This window comes from Ramularia collo-cygni, assembly GCF_900074925.1.
Source record: "Ramularia collo-cygni strain URUG2 genome assembly, contig: RCC_scaffold13, whole genome shotgun sequence".
Taxonomy (NCBI): Eukaryota; Fungi; Ascomycota; class Dothideomycetes; order Mycosphaerellales; family Mycosphaerellaceae; genus Ramularia; species Ramularia collo-cygni.
In genome coordinates, this window is record NW_019716267.1 from 1057211 (window position 1) to 1079900 (window position 22690).

At 50.5% G+C, this 22690-nt stretch overlaps 7 protein-coding genes; 3 read left to right on the forward strand and 4 right to left on the reverse strand.

Moving 5' to 3' along the window:
* Positions 1-92: 92 nt before the first annotated feature.
* Positions 93-2321, reverse strand: RCC_08326 (probable calcium/calmodulin-dependent protein kinase; the record flags this gene model as incomplete). XM_023773577.1 has 4 exons in its annotated part: positions 93-1248; positions 1297-1541; positions 1626-1673; positions 1767-2321. The coding sequence occupies 4 exons, from the start codon at positions 2319-2321 to the stop codon at positions 93-95; spliced, it is 2004 nt and encodes a 667-aa protein (XP_023629345.1).
* Positions 2322-3537: 1216 nt separating this feature from the next.
* On the reverse strand, positions 3538-5673 carry RCC_08327 (uncharacterized protein; the record flags this gene model as incomplete). The annotated part of the gene is made up of 1 exon (XM_023773578.1): positions 3538-5673. One exon carries the CDS (start codon positions 5671-5673, stop codon positions 3538-3540), a length of 2136 nt encoding a protein of 711 aa, XP_023629346.1.
* Positions 5674-7239: 1566 nt separating this feature from the next.
* RCC_08328 (uncharacterized protein) lies at positions 7240-7998 on the forward strand (the record flags this gene model as incomplete). Its single annotated transcript, XM_023773579.1, has 1 exon — positions 7240-7998. One exon carries the CDS (start codon positions 7240-7242, stop codon positions 7996-7998), a length of 759 nt encoding a protein of 252 aa, XP_023629347.1.
* A 2626-nt stretch (positions 7999-10624) lies between these two features.
* On the forward strand, positions 10625-12694 carry RCC_08329 (uncharacterized protein; the record flags this gene model as incomplete). Its single annotated transcript, XM_023773580.1, has 1 exon — positions 10625-12694. The coding sequence occupies one exon, from the start codon at positions 10625-10627 to the stop codon at positions 12692-12694; it is 2070 nt and encodes a 689-aa protein (XP_023629348.1).
* A 1458-nt stretch (positions 12695-14152) lies between these two features.
* Positions 14153-15745, reverse strand: RCC_08330 (related to D.melanogaster troponin T and human nucleolin; the record flags this gene model as incomplete). XM_023773581.1 has 2 exons in its annotated part: positions 14153-15108; positions 15169-15745. 2 exons carry the CDS (start codon positions 15743-15745, stop codon positions 14153-14155), a joined length of 1533 nt encoding a protein of 510 aa, XP_023629349.1.
* A 552-nt stretch (positions 15746-16297) lies between these two features.
* RCC_08331 (uncharacterized protein) lies at positions 16298-16945 on the forward strand (the record flags this gene model as incomplete). XM_023773582.1 has 4 exons in its annotated part: positions 16298-16355; positions 16444-16579; positions 16633-16732; positions 16787-16945. The coding sequence occupies 4 exons, from the start codon at positions 16298-16300 to the stop codon at positions 16943-16945; spliced, it is 453 nt and encodes a 150-aa protein (XP_023629350.1).
* A 361-nt stretch (positions 16946-17306) lies between these two features.
* Positions 17307-19034, reverse strand: RCC_08332 (uncharacterized protein; the record flags this gene model as incomplete). Its single annotated transcript, XM_023773583.1, has 1 exon — positions 17307-19034. The coding sequence occupies one exon, from the start codon at positions 19032-19034 to the stop codon at positions 17307-17309; it is 1728 nt and encodes a 575-aa protein (XP_023629351.1).
* Positions 19035-22690: the final 3656 nt, after the last annotated feature.

A 22690-nucleotide genomic window follows, 5' to 3' on the forward strand; every position in this document is an offset into this window, starting at 1 on the left:
CATTTGCATTTCAGACGTAGGCGACGTCCATAGTCATACATTAAAAGCACAAAGACATACGATATTCATGAAATCGATTCCGGCCGTTCGTATCATTGAACAACCTGCTCTCGCAGGCCGCTCGGTTCCTTCTTGCCACGGCGTCCAAGAAGGGTGGCATTGTCGAGACTGAGCTCGAAGGCTCCAGGTTTGTTGCGCACTTGTCGCTTCGCAGCGGCGGCCACTTCCGGAGAGTGCTGACCATAGCCCCGCTGCTGGGGCTGAGCTGCGCGCGGAGCGGCTTGCTGGCGGGCCTGTGCGGCGGCTGATAGGCTTGTGTTTCGCATCTGCTTTTCTACAGCTCCAACATCCGGTGCAGCACCTGACTTCGGCAGCTTCGCCGGCGGATTCTGCATGCTTGGGTCGTACGGCTGCGACATGCTGTCGTCATCGTCATCATCGAGATAGTCTTCGTCAAGGGCATTGAGCGAGTTCATTGGGTTGCCGCCCCGGTAGCCTTGTTTGAAGTTTTTCCGACGCTTGCTCTCCTCTTCTTGGCGATGTACGGAGTAACCAACATCAAAGACTTCGCGGAGATTGACAGCGCCGGGTGAACGGAAATCCATACGTCGGTTGGCGCCGGGAGATTCGAGATACCCGAAATCTGGCTTCAATGCTCCATCCCCAGCAGACATTTGGCCTTGTCGAGCATGCAGAGGAGTGGCAAGAGGAGGGGCGTCGGCAGCTGCCATGGTCTCTTCGCTAGATTTGCGAATCCAGGGATGGTTGAGGAACTGCTTGATATCGTAGCGCTTATCCGGGTCAACTGTAAGTAGATGTGACACAAGATCTTGCGCGGACTTTGAGATGTCATCCCACCAGGGTGACAGGAAGGTATACTGTCCTCGGGCGACCTTCTCGGTAAGGACTTGAATGCTCTCGTCATAGAATGGCGGGAAGCCACAGAGGAGCGTGTAAAGTACACATCCCAACGCCCACATGTCGACACTCTTTGAGTAACGTTCGTCTTTAACGATCTCAGGGGCAGTGTAGCCAACGGTACCGCATGGCGTCATGGTCTGACTGTCCCAGATGACCTTGGAAAGTCCAAAGTCTGCGATCTTGATCTGACCGATACCTCCAGCGCCAACTCCAGGGATATACTCGCCCTCGTCAGCTTTGTCTTCGTCCTCGGGGCCCTTAGGCTTGGGGTTCTTCGTTGGAATGAACGGAGTGGGATAGAAAAGCAAATTCTCGGGCTTGATGTCACTGTAGTGTGTTAGCAAGGGTTTATTTGGATCGTTCACATTTGCTTACCGGTGAACGACACCAGCTTCTTCGTGCAAGTAGATCAGAGCGTCCGCGACTTGCTTGATGACATGACGAGAAAGATCCTCGCTAAAGTACGTCAGGCGAACGATCTGATGGAACAGCTCACCACCAGGGCAAAGCTCAAGGATGATGTAATAGTATTGTCGAGACTCTGAGAAATCGACGAGCTTGACAACGTTCGGATGATCAAGCTGGCGCATGATCTGGACCTCTTTGAGGATGTTCGCTCGCTAAGCAAAAGCCGGTGACGTCAGTATATGTTCATACGTTTGTGTAACCCAACAAGGATGTGATGAGAATTGAAAACTGCGCACCTCCACGCCCTTTGGCGCTTTCTTCTCATATTCCGGGTGAAGCACGCCCTAATAGGCACATGTGTTGGCATAAACTCATAACGTGCGGGGAAAAGATAGAAGCGAGTGTGGCGAGAAGGAAATGTTCGCAGCCAGGCTTACCTGAGTGGAGTTCATCTCGAATTTCCGCACGACCTTGATCGCGACCTGATCGTAGACATGGTTGTTGTCCTTGGCACGATACACATTGCTGAAGGCACCGTCGCCCATCTTCTCAACTAACTGCCAGCGCTCCAGTCCAGGATAGCGAGGAAGTTTGCCCTTGCTTTCGCGTTCTTCTGCTACTATCCGCTCCAGTACAGAGGGGTCGTAATCTTTCTGTTTCTGTTCCTTCTTGTGCTGACCGTCGATCGCGGCGGCAGCGGCGTTCCCAGCCTTGGCAGCCTGGTTGCGGTTGTCCACGGCGGCCGTAGAGTAGGCATCTTGATGGTGGCCACCTGCTTGCAGCGGCTGATGTGCCTGCACATTCGGATCGCTCATTCCATATTGTTGGTGTGCCTGCTGTGCGGCTCCACCATAGTTATTGTTGTTGAAGCGCTGCTGCTGAGCATGGACATTGGAGACGTGTGTGGTGGCCTGGTCTTGGGGAGGCGAGCGGCCGTCCCGTGCCTGCTTGCCATGCCGGATGAAGTTCTTAAGGTTCTGTATCGTCGACATGATTGTAGAGTGTGTGTGTGCGTGTGCGTGTCCGTATTCTCAGATATTGCAGGCCTGCGAGGGGCGAGCAGTGATGTGGAGGGGAGAATCAAGCGAATGGTGCAGCAATTCGTCGGTGCGGTGGTGAGTGCGAGGTCCAGACGATGATGTGTGCGAGTTCCTGACGATGGTAAGACTTGGTGAGTTGCCGATGTCGTCACTTCCCAAAGATAGCGCTTTGACGTCACCCCTTCATGGCGTTATGGCGTTACTGTAGGTTGTTCGTCAATGAATCACCCGTGGCATGTGGCATCACTCCGTTGTACATTAATATCGTCCAACCTGGCAGATTCATACCAGCAGACAGACGTAAACTGCTTTCACACGTCGTGCATGTCGGATGGGATTCGCAGCGACAGCGGCAGCAGCAACATCCCTCTCTGAACAAAGCATGTACCTATGACCCACCGCGGCGGAATTCTTTATTATGGAGTCTGTGGTAAATGATCTCAGAGCGTGGCTCCTGGTGGGTCCTGACTGGCGGAACCCGGGATAACTTTGGCGAGAGCCATCCATGGATACATTATGCATGGGTACTTAGCAAATATGTGTCCTTAAACTGAACTACGTCGCTACCCAACAGCCAAGCTCGCAGCAACGGAGTCATCGGACGTGTGCCTGACTTTCAAGCATCGTACAAAAAGCATGGAGCCGACGATGCGTTGGATTATATCCTGATGTGAAAACGCGGCGCCGCACGACAGGTTGGCCGCCCCACTATCCACCATATGACATGGTTCTGTACTATTCGGGGGTCGTCATTGGGCCAAGACCACTGCGGGAGCTGCCAGGTCTAGGTCGGGTGTATCAAACTCTGAATTCTGTCCGTCCGTGATCAACTTGTAGTTTGCTAGCAAGCACCCAATCCGAGCACGGAGTAGTTATCCTGGAGTCCTCGCTGGTATGCGCTGCTTCTTCACAAAATCCAACCGCCAGAGTGATTCACCACTTACAATGCTGAATCTTGATTCAAAGATCTTCTACAATGTATATATTCATGGTTCTATCGTTTTGAAGCGGCGCATCTAAGGTACCCTCATCGACACACGTCGTCTATACAGGGCGCCGTCCAGTTCGAGGCCAAAACCGCTCGCGGATCTTTACATATTAATGAAATCATGAAACAACCGCGCACCCATATGCAAGTGTCGTTTCAACAAATGTACAACTCATCCATCTATCCAGTTGGACCCTTCTCATGCTTGACTGGATGATGCAGCGTTCCCCTGAGACACATCCTTCCAGTCCCTTGCTCCTCTTGTTTGCGACCACCTTCGAAGTTCTCCGCCTGCCCCAACCATCGTCTCCAAAGCGCTCCACTGAAGCCGGAGTTGTAGTAGAAACTGCTTCCGAGAAGATTATGCTCACCCCATCCAAATGGACTCTCCCATTCCTCTTTTGGGTAGTTGAAGATCTGGTTTTGATACTCGACGTCCCAGTCTCTGTCGAAGTACACGGGATGTGGCACGTACGCAGCTTTCAACCCATGATGCAGAGCAACACTCGGCGGCCACATTTCAGGGAACATAGTATGCTTCATCCTCCACACTTCCTCATGCATGGTGTCGAGCAAGCGTTTGGACAGCCGCGCAACRGTAATGATCGCTGCGCGACGCGGCGGCGGCGCCAAGGTGTTGTCATAACCAGTGACATCCAGTCTGAATACCCAGTTCGTGACGCTCGTGTCGAACAAAGGATTGAAGACTAGCAGATCTGCTTCTTCACCCTTGCCCCACTCGTAATTGTCCTTGTCGTAAGAGGTCGGTGGTTTGGTCCCATTGAGAGGCGGCAGCATGCCTTTGTTGGGGAAAGTGTTTACTGGACCCCAAATGGGCACGGGACCGCTTTGCTTCTGATCAACATGGTGCGCATCCTTCTCCCGGGTCTCATGCTCAACAAATGCTGTGAAGTTCGCATAGTCGCCATGTATCTTGGGAATGTAAAATCTCTTACCGCGCTCCCATAGGCCCTTTCGCGGTTGGTTCTTCGCCCATTCACCAATGCGGTTGTTGAATTCGTAGTAATGTCCAGTGTAGCGAATGTCCATCTCCCAATTCCAAAAGTGATCATACTCCGGATGTTGCTGGCTGAACCATTGGAGAGCGAAGTGAGCACTGCGGTACACGCCATGTATCCCAGCTCCTGCCATGTTGGCGAAGTTGAAGGGGAATGGCTCGGGGTAGTATGTGATCATCTGCGCCTCGGACCAAAGTGTGCTAATGTTCCAGAACTCTTTCGGGACATTTGCCTCGAGCGTCTCGCGATATGCCTCCTTACTTGCCCATATCGGAATGCTGTTATCCTTGACGTGTACCAGAAGGTGTACATCGTATTCACCACCAGATTTCAGACTCAATTCGGCGATCATGGCTCGAAGGGATAGAATCTGTTGCGGATCGTACTCATAGCCGGTCCACGTACGTAAAACATAGGCTTGGCGAGAGATGCGTTTTTTGCCAGAAGCTGTGTCATCTTCGAAGCGATGCTTGTTCTTAGCAAAGCACCGCTGCTGGGCCTCTCCCCAATCGACTTTGGCGTAGTCAATGAATCCAGTCTGTTTGTAAACCTTTTCGCTTCCAACGTTTTCGGACTGCAAGCCTGGCCCTAGGCCACCATGGCTCTCCTTGTAGCCGTAACCGTATGGTCCGAGTCTCCCGAAGCGCTCAAAACATACGTCGTCCCGGATACCAAGCGCCTCATATGCGCCGAAAAAGGGCTGTGTCATGTGCTGGGGTACTCCAGGATATGCGTAGACATCCGGCACAGATACCTCGTCGGCGGCATCTAAAAAGCACGGCGCGACTGCGTGGTGATTTTCAAGGTAGGCTTCGGAAGTGTAGTCTGGATATGGGTCATACACCACAGGGTCCATTGGTGGCTCCGAGTGATAACCCTGTGTCGGCATGGGCATCGGTTCTGTCTGGTTGTAGCCATTCTCCGGAACATAGTCTTCCTGCTTCACCAGTGTCCGTATGCCATTGTAGAATCCGTTCAGTCGGTGATAGTGCTGCCAGAAGTATGGCACGGGCTTATCCTCCTCTTTGATCCGCTGCCTATGCCGATGGTATTGATGTCCTCCTCCCGCGCCCAAAGCCAGAACCACGATCGCCATTATCGCCAGCGTAATGCCTTTGGTCAGGGTCATCTTTCCGCCCAGTCCGCATCGCCGGCGCGGCTCCCGCCATGGCAGGCCGCTCGGCGGGCCATCGAGGTTGAGACTGCTGATGGACAGTGCCGGGACTTGCTGATAGGAGAACCTCGAGGGAAGCAGGCGCAATGGGCTCCAGTCGCGCCAGCGCGTTACCAATTGCATATCGCTTCTTGCCTCCAACCCCCTCCCCGCTCCCAACTTCTCCTCTTTCTCCGCCTCCGCCACTTTCAACCGAGCAAGACAGATCCAAACGGTTTCGATAGGAATGCGGTCCGAGGCCGAGTCCCGGTGACGTGGTATGTGCGACAAGGCCCTGGGCTTACGATGCCTTGCGAATAACGAATAGCATTCCTTGAGCACTTGGATCGAATAAGGACAAGGTATAGGACACGATGAACTTTGAAGGAGACACCAGGAGGACAAAGTCACTTTGAAACAGACGCGCAACGCGCAATCGCAATCTTGGCACCGGGCGAGTGAGGTTTAAGATAAATGTTGAGCTTTTTCGTGGATCAACGCCCCCTTCTTACAGTACCCTCCGCCGGGCAACCTTAACTTTCATGGGCTGTGATTGATGGAGGACCACTAGGCTTGTGCTGATTCCACATCTTCCGTGTGGCGCCTCCTCGCCGTCTCCTCGCTATCCTGCTTGAGCGATGCATGAGAAGACAGCCAAGACGCTGGTGATCTGCCGTGAGATGTCGCAATGCCACTTTCGGGCGCATCACGGGCAATTTCCATCCCCTCACAATCTCCAACTCGAATCCCCGGACGTACCGAGAAAGTCTAATTGCTCTCTACTCCAGGATGTGCTGTCGGTCATTGGCTGAAGAAATCATCGCCTGCCGCCGTCATCCCTGATAATCCTTGAAAATCCATGACTTGGCAGCCATGAGTCGAGACGGTGATATTGACGAGCACATTGGCCAACGGAGACCGACAAACTACGGTCTGTTTGCTCGCCGCTACGAGTGGAAGGACCTTGTGCCATGACGAACACACCTATCACATTGTATCCCCGTTCTGCCACTGATTCACGAGACATCAAATCTCATTGGTCGTTCGGCTACCACGTACTCAGGTGGTACTTCTGTGTTCCTTCGGTATGGTACATAGTATACACCAATCCTATATTGCTGACTTATTACACGCTTAGCCCGGAAGCGTCGCGTTGCAGCCTATTGTTCCGAGGCTGGTTCTTCCATCAAGATCAACGAACGCATCGAGAACGGCTAGTTATCTGTGAAGTGCGATGTCGAGCCTCTGCATAATTGGTCATGGACCGGCACATTGCTCTTAGATCTGGTGTGCTTGTACGATCCGATACAACTACGGAGGTTTACAGCCAGGGCGACGCAGCGATGAATAAGAAGATCTAAGCCAGTGCGCTCTGCGAGGACTGAACCACTCGTAGTACAGCCATCGAGGAACATGCAGCTAGCACACCCAAGTCGTCACGCCAACTTTGAGACATTTTGATATGTTGACAAGCTGTTGTTCGCACAGCTAAGTCGCCGTGTTCCTCGCGATGTGCGATCCAGCATGTCTAACACAGTCTCKCCCAKGGAACGAATCACTTGTCTTGGCCGACCAGCAGAGAGAGACAGCATCAAAGTATCAAAAAGCAATCGGTGCCAGCGACACTTTCGAGGCAGTAAATACAGTACACGCTCTCCTGGCTTGAAAGCAATCCACCACCTTCCAGATTAAGAACGCCGAGAAAATATGATGACCGTGCCGGACTTCACCGTGACAGTTAACACCATCGATCAGCCATCCAAGGATTTCGATCCAATTCCCGCAACGAGACTCAGCTCCGAAAGACACCACGGCGTCAATTTTGAGCATGATGAGATCTCTCTGCGCGATTCGCACTTGCGCTTCGAAATTGCGTTACAAGACATCCTCCACTCATTGACCAGCGCGACGATTGATTATCTTCGATTAGGCATTCGATATTTCGAGATTGGCATCRAAGCGCGGTCGTGTTCTTCTCCGAGCAACTCAGCAGCCCATCACCAATTCGGGATTGAGGGAAGAAGATGGGACGTAGACCCCTTCTTTGTGCCCTGGTTACAGGCCTTACACATTGCGATGGATCTCGAGGCAAATCTTGTGTCAAAATCGCTCTCCAGGACAACCAGTGGCTGGACTTGCAGGGAGATCAAGCAAGCTCGGGCGCTCGTCGACAGWGTTGAGGACACTGTGAGAAGTATTGAGGAAGGAGTTGAACAGATCGAGGACATAGAGCGGATGCGGCACTCTGAACACTTGCTCAAGCAACACGCGCAGGATAGAGCAGATGACAGGGAGGAGAGAGGTCTTGGGGAAGCCGAGAAAGAATCGAGAAGGCTACGTAGAGGGAAGAAGGAGAGGGAGGCTTCGCATGATGCAGAACGGAGGGTCTTGCCACAGATGGCTTTCGAGCAGGCCAAATTTGACAAGTGGCAGAAGCGAGTCGAAGGGGTTGAAAGGATGCTGGGGTAGCAGACTTGGAGACAGCAGAATCCATGTTAATCCTGGGTCCAATGGCGATCGTTCTATAATTCGTTTGAAGGTGTCACAATAAGTAGTCGAGGTTCTGGTAGCAATATGCCGGTTGGTGCGTCGCAAACACATTACAGTGCGGAGTTTGTCCATAAGGTACCCAACCTGTGTAGCCCATGTACAGTTGGACCAATTCACGTTGGTGGATCAAGATACAACCACTTGGTTGAGCGACAATGCAAGGAAAGTCCCGGGTTCATCTGGCTATATTCCAGATCGCTCGGTTTCGGATTCTAAGCATCCCCTGCACAGAGTGTGACTGGGAAGATATCCGTCCCCGGTCTGAACAAACATCGTATACACGATGCAATAACCTTGAATTTTCGAAACCTTCACCACTACATAAACCCTTACCCTAGCAGAGGAATCTACTCATCCGGGGCGGAAAAAGAGGCGCTCTTTGAACAAAGCGCCTCGAGATGTTGAGGTAGATAACCTATACTACCTAGGTGGGTGTGTACCACCTTCACGGCCTGTGGCTGAACTAGTCCATAGTACATGAGGACGCCGAGATTGGCTTGCAAATTTCATGTTCTGTTTTCCTTCGTCACGCATCAAAGAGGGTGCACGTGCAGAAGGCTATCCATCTGAGCGACCCGAAGACTTGAGCATGAAACATAAAGCACATATCAAATGCCATGCGGCGGTGTCTAGTTGGTTGCACGCGACTGCTATAGAGTACGAACACGGCACTAATACGGCATTGACACGGTACCGACGGATGATCGACGAGGAGATGCCGGCAGATCTATAGGGCTGAACCTTGCTGAGCCCTCTGGGCTTGGAAGGATTCGAATTGATCCTCGCAACTTGGAAGTCGATGCCCAGTCCGGCACGAGGACGACGCGCTTGACCCAATATTTTGCAAGCTGGTACCTTATGACTCCGATTGTAGCRCACAACGCCTGATCCACTTTAGGAAATGAAAACGGGCTTTCATAGCAAATGTTGAGGACCTTGGAAATATTGCATCCATGTCGAGCATGGAATCCAGCCGAGTACCTTTTCTGCATTTTTTGCCAGCGCGGAGTCTCTGCGCGGTATCTACTGGTGATTGGCAGAGGGCACCATGTGGACAAGTAAAATGATCAATTGCCGCGAGGAGTCTTGCGAGTCAGATCAATGGAGAACTTCGAAGTGTTACGGTGCGACGAGATGCCGTAGAACGGTCTCGACCGCCGAGATTGCCCCAAAGCAGGAGCATTGACAGATTCAACTTCCGAGATGCCTGAATACATGTATACAAGTCAATGTTGACATAACGGAGCATGAGTACAGGGTACAGGTGGCCCTAGACGAGTGCACTTTCTCATCATTCGATTGCGACCGGGCTATGCACTTGGCCACATGAAATGTCGCGATAGCTTTGAGAGGGTAGATCATCAAGAACTCCAGAGAGCACACTGAGAGAGCTTCCGATGGTTTCCTGGCTACATAAGACGACGCGACAGCGTGGAGCCAAGCTGTCAAAGACGACCGAAGAAGTATTGAGCCGCGTAGGTCAACCCGACAGTGTGGATGGCGCCGATCATGTAGCCGATCATGCGGCCGATCACGCGGTCGATCACGCGAATTGCATGGATCATGCAGATTGCGTAGATCGCAGATCACAACCTTTCGAGAGTCTCCCGGCCGCTCAAAACGACGCGAATGCGAGGAGAGTGTACGTCGAGTATATCTAATAACCGTTGAGCAGTTGAGGCCATGGATGTTTATCGTATCGCGCCTGTAGACGAGTACAACGAAACAGCTTTCGAGGGCTTTCTGGTCGGATGGCTAGACGCGATAGCGTAAGGTAGAGAGCGCAAATCAGGCACGGGACTGTCAAGATGTGGTAGATCATTGTGCTAGGTACGCATCGTCTCCACTGCGCCTCGCGTTAGTAACGCTCGGGAAGGCGTCATGTTATCAGAAGATAAACGACGTAGGAAAAGCACGGAGTGATTAATCTCTCAAAAGAACGTTGCGCCAAATCGTCTCCATGGCGCAGTCCACTTCTAGCGCTCGAGAAGGCTACATGTACCTGACTGAATGCATTAGCATGGCAGGATGGAGAGCGTAGATCAAGTAAATGACTGTTGAGATTGCATTACTTCGCATCACATCACCTGGCAGAATAGATTGGGATGACAGCGTGGTCAGCGCAGATCCAGTAAATGACTGCTAAAATCACAATACGTCGCGTCTCCATTGCGCAATGCACTTTTAAAGTTCGAGAGGGTCACCTGGGCAGATAAGATGACCCGACAGCGGGGACCCGTGGACACGTTGCCGAGACGATCCTTAGGGTTGGTTGTACCCATATTGATCTGCGCTAGGCTAGGTAGAACGCAGGGTACAAATTCCTGTTTCCTTCGTCGCGTCTTTCTCTCCAAAACAATACACAACCATCGGCAAGAACCATCAAGACAACTGCCAATTCCATCAAAAAACACCACTACAACCATCAAGACAAGAAGGAGCGATGTCTTCCATCGGATTCTCGCCTGCATTGGGATAGAATCCCAGTCCGCCAGAATCCCCAAACAACAACAATGCGCTGTCGCGCGAAAATGCGACCGCCCACATGAGCAAGCCGCGACGGTCGACCAGCGGAGAGACGCGCCAATACATCGACCATCTGGAAGCCGAGCTGTCCCGCGCTCAGGCAGAACGCGACGCGCCGTCTGTGGCCCGCGAACAGTTTGCCAAAATACGCATGCTCAAAATAGAGACGAAGCGGCAACAAAAGGAACTTGCCGACTGGGACAAGAACTATGAAGACCGCCTACAAGAAGAGGTGGACCGTCACCATCAACTCGAACTCAGTCTGCGCTCTCGCCTGCGAAGCGTCGAGGCCGAACTGGCTACGAAGACCTTCCGCATATCAGAATTGGAGTGCGCCGTCGAGAGCGCCCGACAAACCACAGAAGCAGTCGAAGCCGCAAACACCAAATTGGAAAAGCGGTTGGAGATCATGTCCGGGCTACTCGCAGAATCTCCCACAAAGTTGGAGCTGCACATTGATGCGTCTGGTCACACGCGAAACAAGTCGGTGCTTCCCCGCCTGCCTGCAGTCGGGCCAATGATGTCGCCCGAGAGACCGTCGTTCTCATTGCCTGCCAAACCCGACATTCAGCCTGGCCCTCCTTCGCCATACCGCCGAAGCACTCCCACAAAGCTCGGGCTGCACATCAATGCATTTGCCCACACGCGTCACGGAAGAAACAAATCCGTGCTCCCCCGCCTGCCTGCAGTCGGAACAATGATGTCGCACAAGAGGCCATCGTTCGCATCGTCTGCCAACTCCGGCATTCAGCCTTGCTCTCCCTCGCCATACCGGCGAAGCACCCCCACAAAGCTCGGGCTGCCCATTGATCACAATTGCGATGAGTCGGACGATGACATGCACCCAATGCCGTTCCCGCCGATACCAAAGAACCCATCTAGACGGATGCGCCGCTTTGTTGGTGGAAACTTGGCACTCAAGCCACTGATATTGCCATCTACTTCGTATCACCAACCGGCTCAGAATGACGGTACATCTGATGTTCATTCAAACATGGAGGCGGGCGCTTTGAGCGACGACCCTACGACACCCAGGCAGGCACACTCGAATGAAGCGGCCATGGACGAACATCACAGCGACGATGAACTGCTCGACCGTTTCGTTGAAATGGCCCGGCACCACCCGGTGAAAACCTATGAGATGCGAACACCGAGCACAGGCAGGTCAGAAATGCMCGACGTCTCGAGCGAGGTCTCTTGCACCTACTCGCGCAACTTCTCTTCTTTGGGCTCGATGGAACTTTTCTCCGGCCCCACACTGCTGGAGGAGCTCGGCGCACTTAACTCGTCTGCTTTCGAATACTCCTCCGTTTTCGATTCGGACGCTGAGTCGCAGACATGTGCAGACGGCAGCCAGGGACACAACCCGAGTCCACCACCGCGAGACAGAGCATTGAGCATCTCACCTACTCCTGCACTCCTGGCAAACACAAGCCTCGTCTCAAATGCGTCTACCTTGGTGTCTACTGCATCTATTCCTGGCACCATTCTCCGAGCCTACTCCCCGCACTCCCTCTCCACAATTGATAGTGTGGGATCATACTTCAGCAACCTCGTTCGCTCGCCCATTGTACCGGCTAGGCATCTAGTTGAGACGGCACAGACTCGTGCTCGACTCCCACGGCCTTTCTTCTCAATCCAATGGTGGCTCGTCGGTCTCCTCATTGGGCCAATGGCGAAGCGTGAACTCCTACGCACCAAAGAACTCTCGCAATCTTCTTGCGATCGAGACACTGGACGTACCTCCAACGAACTCTCGCAATCCTCCTGCGATCGAGACACTGGACTCAGCGCCAACGAACTCTCGCAATCCTCCTGCGATCGAGACACTGGACTCAGCGCCAACGAACTCTCGCAATCCTCCTGCGATCGRGACACTGGACTAAGCGCCAACGAACTCTCGCAATCTTCCGCTTCCAAGAGCGTGGCTAAGCGCTGCCCTCACTACAAGAGTACCAAACGGTTCAAGCACTCTCCGTGGTTGTGGCTGAAGTTTTCATTCACACTGGCTGTTGCTGTTGGGGTTGCTTTCAAGGAAGGACCTGGAAGCTTGTTGAAGGAGGTGCTTTGCGCCTGTGGAAAGAATTGATTGGATAGCGATGATGAGGGATCGGAGCATGCTTGGGTTAACGATCGTTGGGATGCTTTAGTCCCTTAGGAGTTGCATGATGATGATATGAAAACGTGTTGTTTCTGTTCACGTTGATCCTGAAAATACCAAGGTAAGCTGTAGCTCTCTAGACCTCTGATCTGAGTTGATGGATCGGAGAGCACTTTCGGTCGAGGTTGGTCGACAGMGAGGTAACTTCCAGCCGAGTCCCTTCTGCAGAACTATTCCAGGTCCTCCCAGCTTCTACCTTTCGACCTGCATTGCATATACGACACAACAATATCCACCAACAGCTCCATCAACATAACTATCAGAGCCACTAGCAAAAAAGGCACAACAATGTCTTCGTTTGGGGTTTCGCCCGCACTGGGCTATCAGCCGTCACGGAGTACTGGCCCCTAGCAGAGACCAGCATGCCGAGCGGTCGAGCTGCGTGAAGCAACCTTGCGCGCATTCCCAAGATCCCCGCCTCAGCGCAACTCTGGTAATTCTGGACACCAGCACCCTCTGTCGCCAGGTTTTGCTCAACAATCGCCGTGATCACGCAGGCTTCCGTGTACCCAAGATCTTTTCCTGTACAACTCTGTTAACCCAAGGCCTCCAAGAGCCTTGCAAGTGCCATGATCAAGAGGCCACACTGAACACGATATTTCCAACATGATGATGCACAACACGGGCAAGCAAAATGAACACAACTGACTCCGACAAGTCACCAAAGCAGCCAAGATCCAACTACGAGACAGCAACCTCCCGGCATCGGAGTTCAAGACAAAAGATCTCAGCCTCGACGATGGAAACGCCCGTCATTGAATCTTCATCCCTGGGTTCACCATCGGACGTTCATCACCGGACATTCGTCGTCGGACATTCATCATCGACCGAATACCAGCATTGCGAAATGCACAGCAAGCTCCGATTGATTCTGGATTTGAGGCTGGGTTACGACGGGAGGGTAGGTGATTGATCCCGCACTTGCGGCCGTCAGGAAGTCTTTGGAGAGTGGTGTCGGTGTGGTTGAGGTTCGCTGTACACACATAGGATTGTCTGAAAGTTTTGGCGTTCAGACTCGTTCAAGACAAACTGATAGAATTCTCTGAAAGTCATGTCGTTCAGACTGGTTCAAGACAAACTGATGTAAAGTCCAGCGAATTCAGGGGGCAGTTCGTCCTTGCCAGGTGGGATGTTGATTCAGACTGTAGACAGGGGCGACATGGTTAGCAGGTCGTGGTTTCCAACAATGCGCTTACTTGAATAGCTGCGTAAGGTGCCTGCATTCAGTCGTATTGATGGCCTCAACTATAATGGAGGCCTGTAGACTTCATTCTGTGTCGATGGATACTTTAGGGACGCTGCATGGTCACATACTCGAAGAAATTCTTTCTGACATTACCACCCTTTCAGTTCAAGTTCATGCCCCGGATCCGAATGATCATTCTATCAAATGGCCCTTGCAGCCTCGCCGCCACCCTCTTCTTCGGCCGGCCTCTTGCCCCTTCCAATTCCACCCTCACCCACGCCCATACGCTTAGCAACATACTGTTGTGCCACAACACCGACGCCGAGCTGCAAGATCTCCTCCATCCACTCCACAACCCATTCTCTGGGATCCACGCCGCCGGCAGCAATGAGTTCTCGAATGGACTCTGGCAGAGCTGCGGTGTTCATGGTGCCATCTGCGGAATCCTCAGCAGAAGCGTTAGCATCCAGCCAATTTGTCCACTTTAGGGGAAAAGGCTGGCTTAGGGCTTTGAAGCTGAGGGAATGTAATGGATCGTGAAGGTAAATGGCAAACACAACCAACCCCTCCTCTTCCGCAGCGACATCTTCACTCTTCTCAGTCTGCGCGTCTCCCGCGAAAAGCTCCTTCTCCTCTGTGTAGGAAATGGCCTGGATTGCCAGGAAGATGTCGGAACTTCGCACGGGGTTCGTTTCGGATAGTTCCTCTGTAGCGCGTTGCGCGGCGGCTTCTACACCACCTCTGCTCTCGAAAAACTCCTTTGCATAGGCTTCTGCGGAGACCCGCACCAATCGTGTTCCTTCCTTCAGGCCGCTCACAGCACCCAATGATCTCGGTGCAGCAGATTCTCGATACCATGGGCCGTCTGTCCAGGACGCTCCGTTCCCACCAAGAACGCCCGCCCCACGGTATCCTCCGGATTGTGACGCTGAGCGGTTGCGAGATTCCGAGCCGCGTTGAATGACGAGTAAGTCGCCGCCTTCGACTTGGGACATGACGCGGGAGAAGGTTGCATAGATCAAAGGGTCGAGCGATGGATAGTTTTGGATGTCGTGGGTCGTATGGATCTGCAAGCGCTCGTGGGCCGAAATTGGGGGTGCAATATGAGAAATGAGGGATGTGAAAGTAGGCATGGCACGAGTGCGAAGATCCGTACCTGCAGGAAGGTTTGGCTTAGCTTAGCTTGTACATGCAGTGAAGGACGGGATGCATTTACCAATAGATTGCAGGTTGGAAAGATTCCCTCTCACTTGCTCCGCCCATTTCTGCGCTTCCTCATTGCCTCGGATCTCCTTTGCAATGGTCTCGGCCTGCTTGACGGCGGCAGAGGCGGCGCTGTACATGCTGCCCCACCAACCACCGCCAGTGGCTGCTTTGGCTGGCGCTTCCTCCTCCACCGTTTGTGCCTGATGGAAGCTCCGTCCCCCCTCGACACTGCTACGCCCTGGCGCCTGGGTCCTTGTGGCACGATCCTCGCTGCTGTTCCGCTGGCTGCTGCCGACGGATGTGCTGGCCGGCGTGGCTTTGGCAGTGCCACCGCTGGTCGTCGTCGTTGTCGTCGTGCTGGAGCTCAACCGTGGCGTCCCGGGCCGTGACGCAGTCTTCTTGGTCGCCAACTGCTTCTCAATTTCCGCAAAGGCATCTTCGTCCAGACCATCTGGTGCCGTTGTCGTCGTGGTGGTGGAAGCTGTGCTTTTCTTACCGCCGGGTTTTGTCGTCGTGGGAGCCGCCTGTTCGATCCCCAGCGAGTCCAGCTCTGCAAGGAGATCGTCTTCGGCTTTCTTGGGAGGCATTGCAATGGGAGGTGATGGATATTAGCAGCCTGTCCCGTTTGGCATCGTCGCTGCGCGCGTCACTGGCCTTGAGCTGGCCTCGAGCTAGCAGGGTTCGGTTCGTGCCGGGATCCGACGCCGACATCACCTTTCCGCATCCCTCCCTACACTCACCCATCTCTCATGCATTCAGACAAACTTCCCTCTTGAGCGCTCTGTAATCACCGCCATTCTCTCTGTATTCATAGACACTCAAGGTAGCGTGCTGCCCTGAACTGCACTCAGACTCGACCATCATCATCATCATCATCATCATCATCAAGCAGCTATCGGCTGGCTGCGGACATCTTAATCTTAAGGTTCACTGTTGTCCACGGTAGTGCACCTTTCGTGTCATACGCACACCAAAGACGGAGTCCCAGTAGCAATGAAATCACGAGTATAAATTACGTCTTTTTATCGGTAGTCTTCTTCACCTTTCATCTCATTCCACACCAACCCGCGCTTTCCGAGCTGACTCGAAGCGCAATCATRAAGACACTACAGGTGATCGTGCCACTCCTTGCGCTTGCCATGACATCGCAAGCGTTCAATTTGGACTTTGTCAGGGTGCAGCTTGACCCTTATTTTTGTAAGATAACTGAATGGTGGAAGGCATATGGCATCATGTCTCGATCTAATCTCCTGGAGAGGCGCTGACTACTATACTTTGCTTCCAGACAATGAGCAGGATGAAGACGAGTGCAATGGCAAGGCGCACAACAACGACGAACAGCGCCCGACATCGAGAATCGAAGAGAACGGGTGCCACACGGAAAATCTTCCCTTCAAGGGATTCATTTACGATATCATGACGTGAGTATTCAATTCGCAGTCCATAGAGCTTCCTCGCTGACTTCGCCCCAAAGCACTGGTTTCTCGAGGCAAAAAAAGCATGGGAGTACTTGCGACTTGCTGTTCTACCAGGGCGAGCAGTGTACCGCCCCCCTTGTGTGGGCTCTTGAAAACGTGGGAATTATTTCGCACTCCAATGTAAGTTGCTTTTGGCTAATAGTGACCTAGGTGAACCACCCGACAGGCTACTGTCATATAATCCCGGGATATACCGCGAGGAGCGTACGGCTGACGTGCCGGCCAAATTATCAACCTCCGGCGTGGAAGAAAGATATGGTGGAGCCCGCCCTGAATGTGAATGAGATTCCGCTAGATGGAGGTGATTGATAGGCGAGCAAAGTGTAAGGTTGAGTTGGCAGCGGTTGTAATTGCTTTGTTCAGACTGCCCGGCTCCATATCATCCTAGCTCTGGTTCATGTCAGACTTTTTCGCAGAGCTATGATGCCTTTCGCATGGTCTTCTGGAGAGTAAGAAGCCAGCTTTCAAATCTGACGAGCAGCTAGGCCGGATTCAAACATCTCGCTTCAGCGATGTCGCCAATTGCAAAGATAGGATGCACACTAGAGTCGTGAATCTAAGCACCAACTCGACGATCTTGTCACCATATTGTACGTCCTGTTATTGAAAGTTCATGCACATCATGAGGAGCTGCCCTGCATTTTACACAGCCTGTCAGTATTACGAACCCCTACGTAAGCAATTCTAGCACCAGACTCTCCTTCCTATGCTTCTTCGCCGTAAACTCCGCAAGATACGCTCTCCCCTCCTCAGTCCGTTGCCAAAAATACGTATCCGATCGCGCCTGAGTCCAGACATTGGTATATATTGCCGGGTTATAGTACTTTCTCCCGCCATGCGCATGCAATCTCTTCTCAATTTCGCATTCACAGGTCCTCATCTCCAAGAATCGTAGAGTTCTATTCAAAGCCCGCTCGCAGAAGCGCTGGAAGCCAGGACGGAAGAATTCCTCCTCACGGGCACTGGCTGGGAAGTATCGATTGACATATCGATCTAAACCAGCTGCTCGGAAAGGAACGTCGAAGGCTTGGAAGATGGCGAGTCCCAGCCACCAGTCGAGAGTTCTGAGGTTGGTTTGTGCTCCGTCAACACGTTGAATGTGTTTTTCGATCGTTGCCTCGATAATCTTGAACTCTGGTGCATTGATTGCCTCGACGTGCAGGAGCGACATCTCCTGACTGCCGAAGAAAATCATGCGATACCAGATAGCCATGAAGAGCTGCGGGTTGACGAGCAAAGCGAAGCTTGGCTTATCCCGCGCTCTTGAAGGCAAGTCAGAGTCGAGATCCGCACATGATTTCTCAAAGTTCTCGTACTCCGTGAAGCGAGGGTCGTCGTCGAACTTACCGTTCAGGACGCCGTAGTTGAGATGTTCGAGAGTCTTGGAGTCGAACAGGCGCATATCGCACTGCGGGCATCTAACATCCTCTGGCAGACTTGCGTGGCAGAGATCTCGCACACATGATCGCCCAGCCACATGTTCCGGATCGCACGGGAAGGATATGCCAATGTGAGTGGTGGCGTTCAAGGACTTCTTGCAGAGCATGCAAGCTTTCTTCGCCTTGAACAAGCCTGACGCCCTCGCCTTCGTACTAGCCACAAGACTATCCTTGTAAAGATACAAGTCGTAATACGGCTGTCGTTTCGGCTTGAAGCTCGCCGCGAATTTATCGTAAAGCTCTGTGACAAAGTCAGTCTCGCGACTCTCCACGTACTCCAGCAGTCTGGTTTGCACATGTCTCGCTGCGCGGTCGTCCCTCATCTCGATCAAGTGAATAATATCCTGATACCATCGCGAGGGGTCCTTTAGCGCCAGGAAGTCTTCAAGGGGAAGATTGTAGTCTCGACGACCATCAGATCGTGCTCCATCGATCTGGCGGAAAGTGGTACCGCTGCATATCCGAATGAACGGACGCGTGGCTTCGGTTGTGTTATACACCAGAACGTTCAGCGTGGTGACCCCTATATAACCAGAAAGCTCTCGAATATCTTTGCAAATGTCGCCACAGAGCACGATGCCTTCGGCAGGCCTCTCGCGTGAGGCTCGACACATGGAGAAGAAAGGTGACGAATCTTTGAGATCTCGTCCGGTGTTTCTTTGAATCTCGCTGTCATTGATCAGTGGAAGTGGCTGGTAACGCTCGGAGGCGTTGAAAGGGGTATGAATGAGAGGTCGCTCTTTCCATTGCAGTGTGTTGAGCGAAGGGTAGGTAATATCAACTCTGTGGTGCGGTTCGATCATGGGTATATTAGGAGACCATATTGGACTTGGGCTTGCGAGCGTATTGACCGGTGATGCCACCTCGCCAAAAGTGAATCCTGACGTGTGCTGGGCGATGACGGCTGGCACCTCTGCATTACCGTGAATACGTAGCCAGAGATTCTCACGAGAACTCATGTTGTGTTCGATTGCTTGTTGACGGTATGAAAAAAGGGAGGCATGGTGATGACTGGCTATTCGGATCGTCGAGTAGCGAGTATTCTTCCTTTGTTTCGCGATGTTGAGACTCTTGACCACAAGTGTATGAAAGATCCGCCTTTGTCAGAGGTTCCAGCGTGAACAAAACAAAAGAGCCGGAAACGGCCAACAGCGCATTGGGAGTTGGTGGACTTGAAATTCGAAGCCGAGCGACTTCACCCGTAGCATGGTTGCGAGGTTTCTCGCTCATAAGCACTCGCAGCCGCTGACATCGTACTCATTCAGCATTGACATGGATCATATGAGCGCCCATTATCGACGACAGTCGTGCACCCGTCTCTGAAGCTCCAGCTAATCTTCTCTTCTCCATGATACATAATCTCCCTTCCTTTTTGCCGCACTGTCGGCCGGAGGCTGGATCTTAAGAATGATGCTCTGATAGCCGCCGAAAGTCAACGGTATTAGCCACATCATAGATCAGGTGAGTCAAAAGGAGAGCCTGGCACAAGGATCCCATAAGCTGCTGTTTTCCTGAGAATCTGGTCTGGAGATACGGATAGTTCTCAACCAGGTCGATGTTATGGCAACCATTCCTGTGATGTTGTATTAGTCCGCGTGTGAGAACAGACGGATGGACGGCATCGTATCATCAGGCTCGTCCGACATGTCCGACATGATGAAGATTCACGGTTGATGGTCGATTGGAATTGCAGGAACGCGGCGTTTCCGACTGCTGAGTCAGACGGGGACAATGAGACTGACTTCACGCGGAAGGCCAAAGTCGATTGCAGCTTTTCACATCGACAGAAAATGGCCCAAAGCGAGACCTCAGTAAGCGACACCGCCTTCGACCACTCCTTCGATTGTATTCTTGWAGATTCCGCAAGACGCCTCAGCATTGTTGATAGGTCGAGGTCGAGGTCGAGGTTAATAATGCCCTATTATCAACCCCACAGTCAGACCCCCCGCCTTTCGATTTCGGCAAGACCGGTCCGCAGATCGGTAAGAGATGTTTTTAGCCGCCCTTAGTCATGTTAACTACAAGGCAACAGATACTACCCTTTACGGTATAGAGCGGTACCTATATACTAAGCTATACCGTTTTAGCTTAGTTTACTTAAGTAGGCCGCTATAACTATTATAGCGGTCTATATAACCGTATTCGGTTTCTATAAAGGGTTTAGCGTTAATAAATAAGGAGCTTGTTTTAATATAAGGCCTTAAAATAAGGCTAGATGCTACTATCGCTATTATATAGGGAAAACCTCTAAAACTCTTACTACCCTTATTATTATTATTATCTATAGACTCTATTAATTTCGAGTACTACTAGCTACTAGCGGTATCTATAGAACGGCTAATAAGTATAGCTAAGCGAAGGAAAGGTAAGGCGCTAGCTATAAAGCGATAAAACCGCTAAACTATAGAGTAATTAGCTAGGTCTACGGATAATAGTAGTAGTTTTAAAAAGCGTACGGTTAGCTATAGAGGTCTTACTAGTAACGCTTAACTAGCCGCTATATAGTCGTTTATCGATAACTACGACTACTATAGTAACGGCTTCGGCTATCGCGTAAGGGCATCCTTCGAGCGTAAGACTAGTATCGTATATAAGTCCTTAGAGCGAAGGATAGTAGTATAGGAGAAGGAGTAGGCTCTAAAGTTCGAGGATTCGTATACTAGTAAGGAGGAAGAGAACGCCCTATATTAAAAGATAAGGGAATAGTATATATTATAGAAGGAATATAAGAAAAAGAAGCGTTAAAAAGAGGCTACTCGAAAAGAGGATAATAATATAGCGGATCGCTTACGCCTTAACCGTAATACTATAATATAGGCTCTATACTAGCGGAAGCGGAAGCGTACGGTTAAGGAGCTAGCGGTTAAGGATACTTCTAAAGTAACGAGTTCGGTATACTCGGTAAATAAGGATAATACGAGTATTAATAAAGATATAGTAGATAAGGATATAGCGGATAAGAATATAGTAGATAAGAATATAGCAGATAAGGTACGGATACTACTACCGCCTAGCTAAACTATTTACTACTTTAAGAGCGTTACGAGTATAGGTACGCTAGTACGTAGTACTCGCTCTTATAATATATCGTATACTTCTTCGACTTAGTCCGCTTATACGAAGAAGCTACGGAAGTTACGAGTTATGTAGATACTAGAGTCCTTAGAGGCATCGGATAGAAGCTATATATTTTAGGCTATAGTAGCTAAGTATAGAGGGTAGTTAAAGCTTAAGGAGCGGCTCTAAATAATAGCTACTAATATTAAGGATACGGTAAAGGATAGCATAAAGAATGCTAATACGGCTCTTAGTACTATTACTACGCTCTTATAATAGTAGTTAATGTAATAGTAGTAATAATAGTAGTAGTAATAGTAGTAGTAATAGTAGCGGCTACTACTACTAGTACTTCCGCTAGTTAATAAGTTTTAGTAGATTAAGGGTAGATTACTAAACTTTCTACTACTCTAATATTTAATGCTATATATCTTTTAAACTAATAGTCCGTTTTTTATAATTTTTATTCGAGCTTCTTCGCCGTGTCTTATTCTATATTACTATACGTTAATATATTAATAAAAAAATACATAGCTATTATAGTTCGTAAGGATTAGCCGCGAAGTTCGTAGCATAATAGTATACTTAGTATTAGAATAGTATGCTTAGTATTACCGAGGGAGCCGTTTAGACTTAATCCTTTATATTAAATTACTACGAATCTTTCGAATTATTATACGCTATCGCTAAGTATCGATTTTAGCTAGTAGAATAGTTAACCTTAACGGTACTAGATACGCCTCTTCGACGGTAGTAAGAAGGATAAAAAACTCTATTTGTTCGAAAAAAACCGTCTTATTTATTTATAGGTTAATCTATTCTTACTACGCCCTTTACTATCTTTACTACCTATATTATCCTCGCTAGTTAGCTTACTACCTTTACCTTTAACTTTTTACGAGGCCTTTATTACTCCGATTAAGAAGCTACTAGAGGTAATCCTCGTACGGCTTAATATACTTAAAGAAAGGATTACTATAATTAAGGAAGCTGTTAGAATTTAACAGGCTGGGGAATAACTGTGCCTTTGCTAAGAAACCACTTGTATTTAGTCTTTTAAGAAGGCTCTTCCTTCTCTAAATTACACTCGCTTACCCCGACTATCCTAGATGCTTCTCTCTCTCTTCGTCCCTAGATTTCACTTTTTAATAGGTTATAAGCCCGGGTTTTGCGCCTACTTTTACCTCTAAAATAAATCTAAAGAGAAGTTTTGCATTCTARTAAAGGAATCTACTCCTTAAATTTATTTAGAAGAGAAGGGAGGGGAAGAGGAACCCTATATAACTAAGATACCTCTAAGTTTAGCTTCTAAATAATACCCCTAATAGTTTAGGAAGAGAATGTAAATCTAAGGTACTTAACCTCTCTATATTAGATTAGATATTAAGTTTAGTATGCCTTATCTAGCTATAAATCTAGTAATTAGTCCTAGTCTTTCTACCCTATCTTCTAAGATAGGAAGAGGAACTCTCTCCTATAGTAAAGAGAAAAAGARTAATAGAAAGACCTCTAAAAATTTCTTCTAGAACCCTATAGAYAATTTAATAAGCTTAGYACT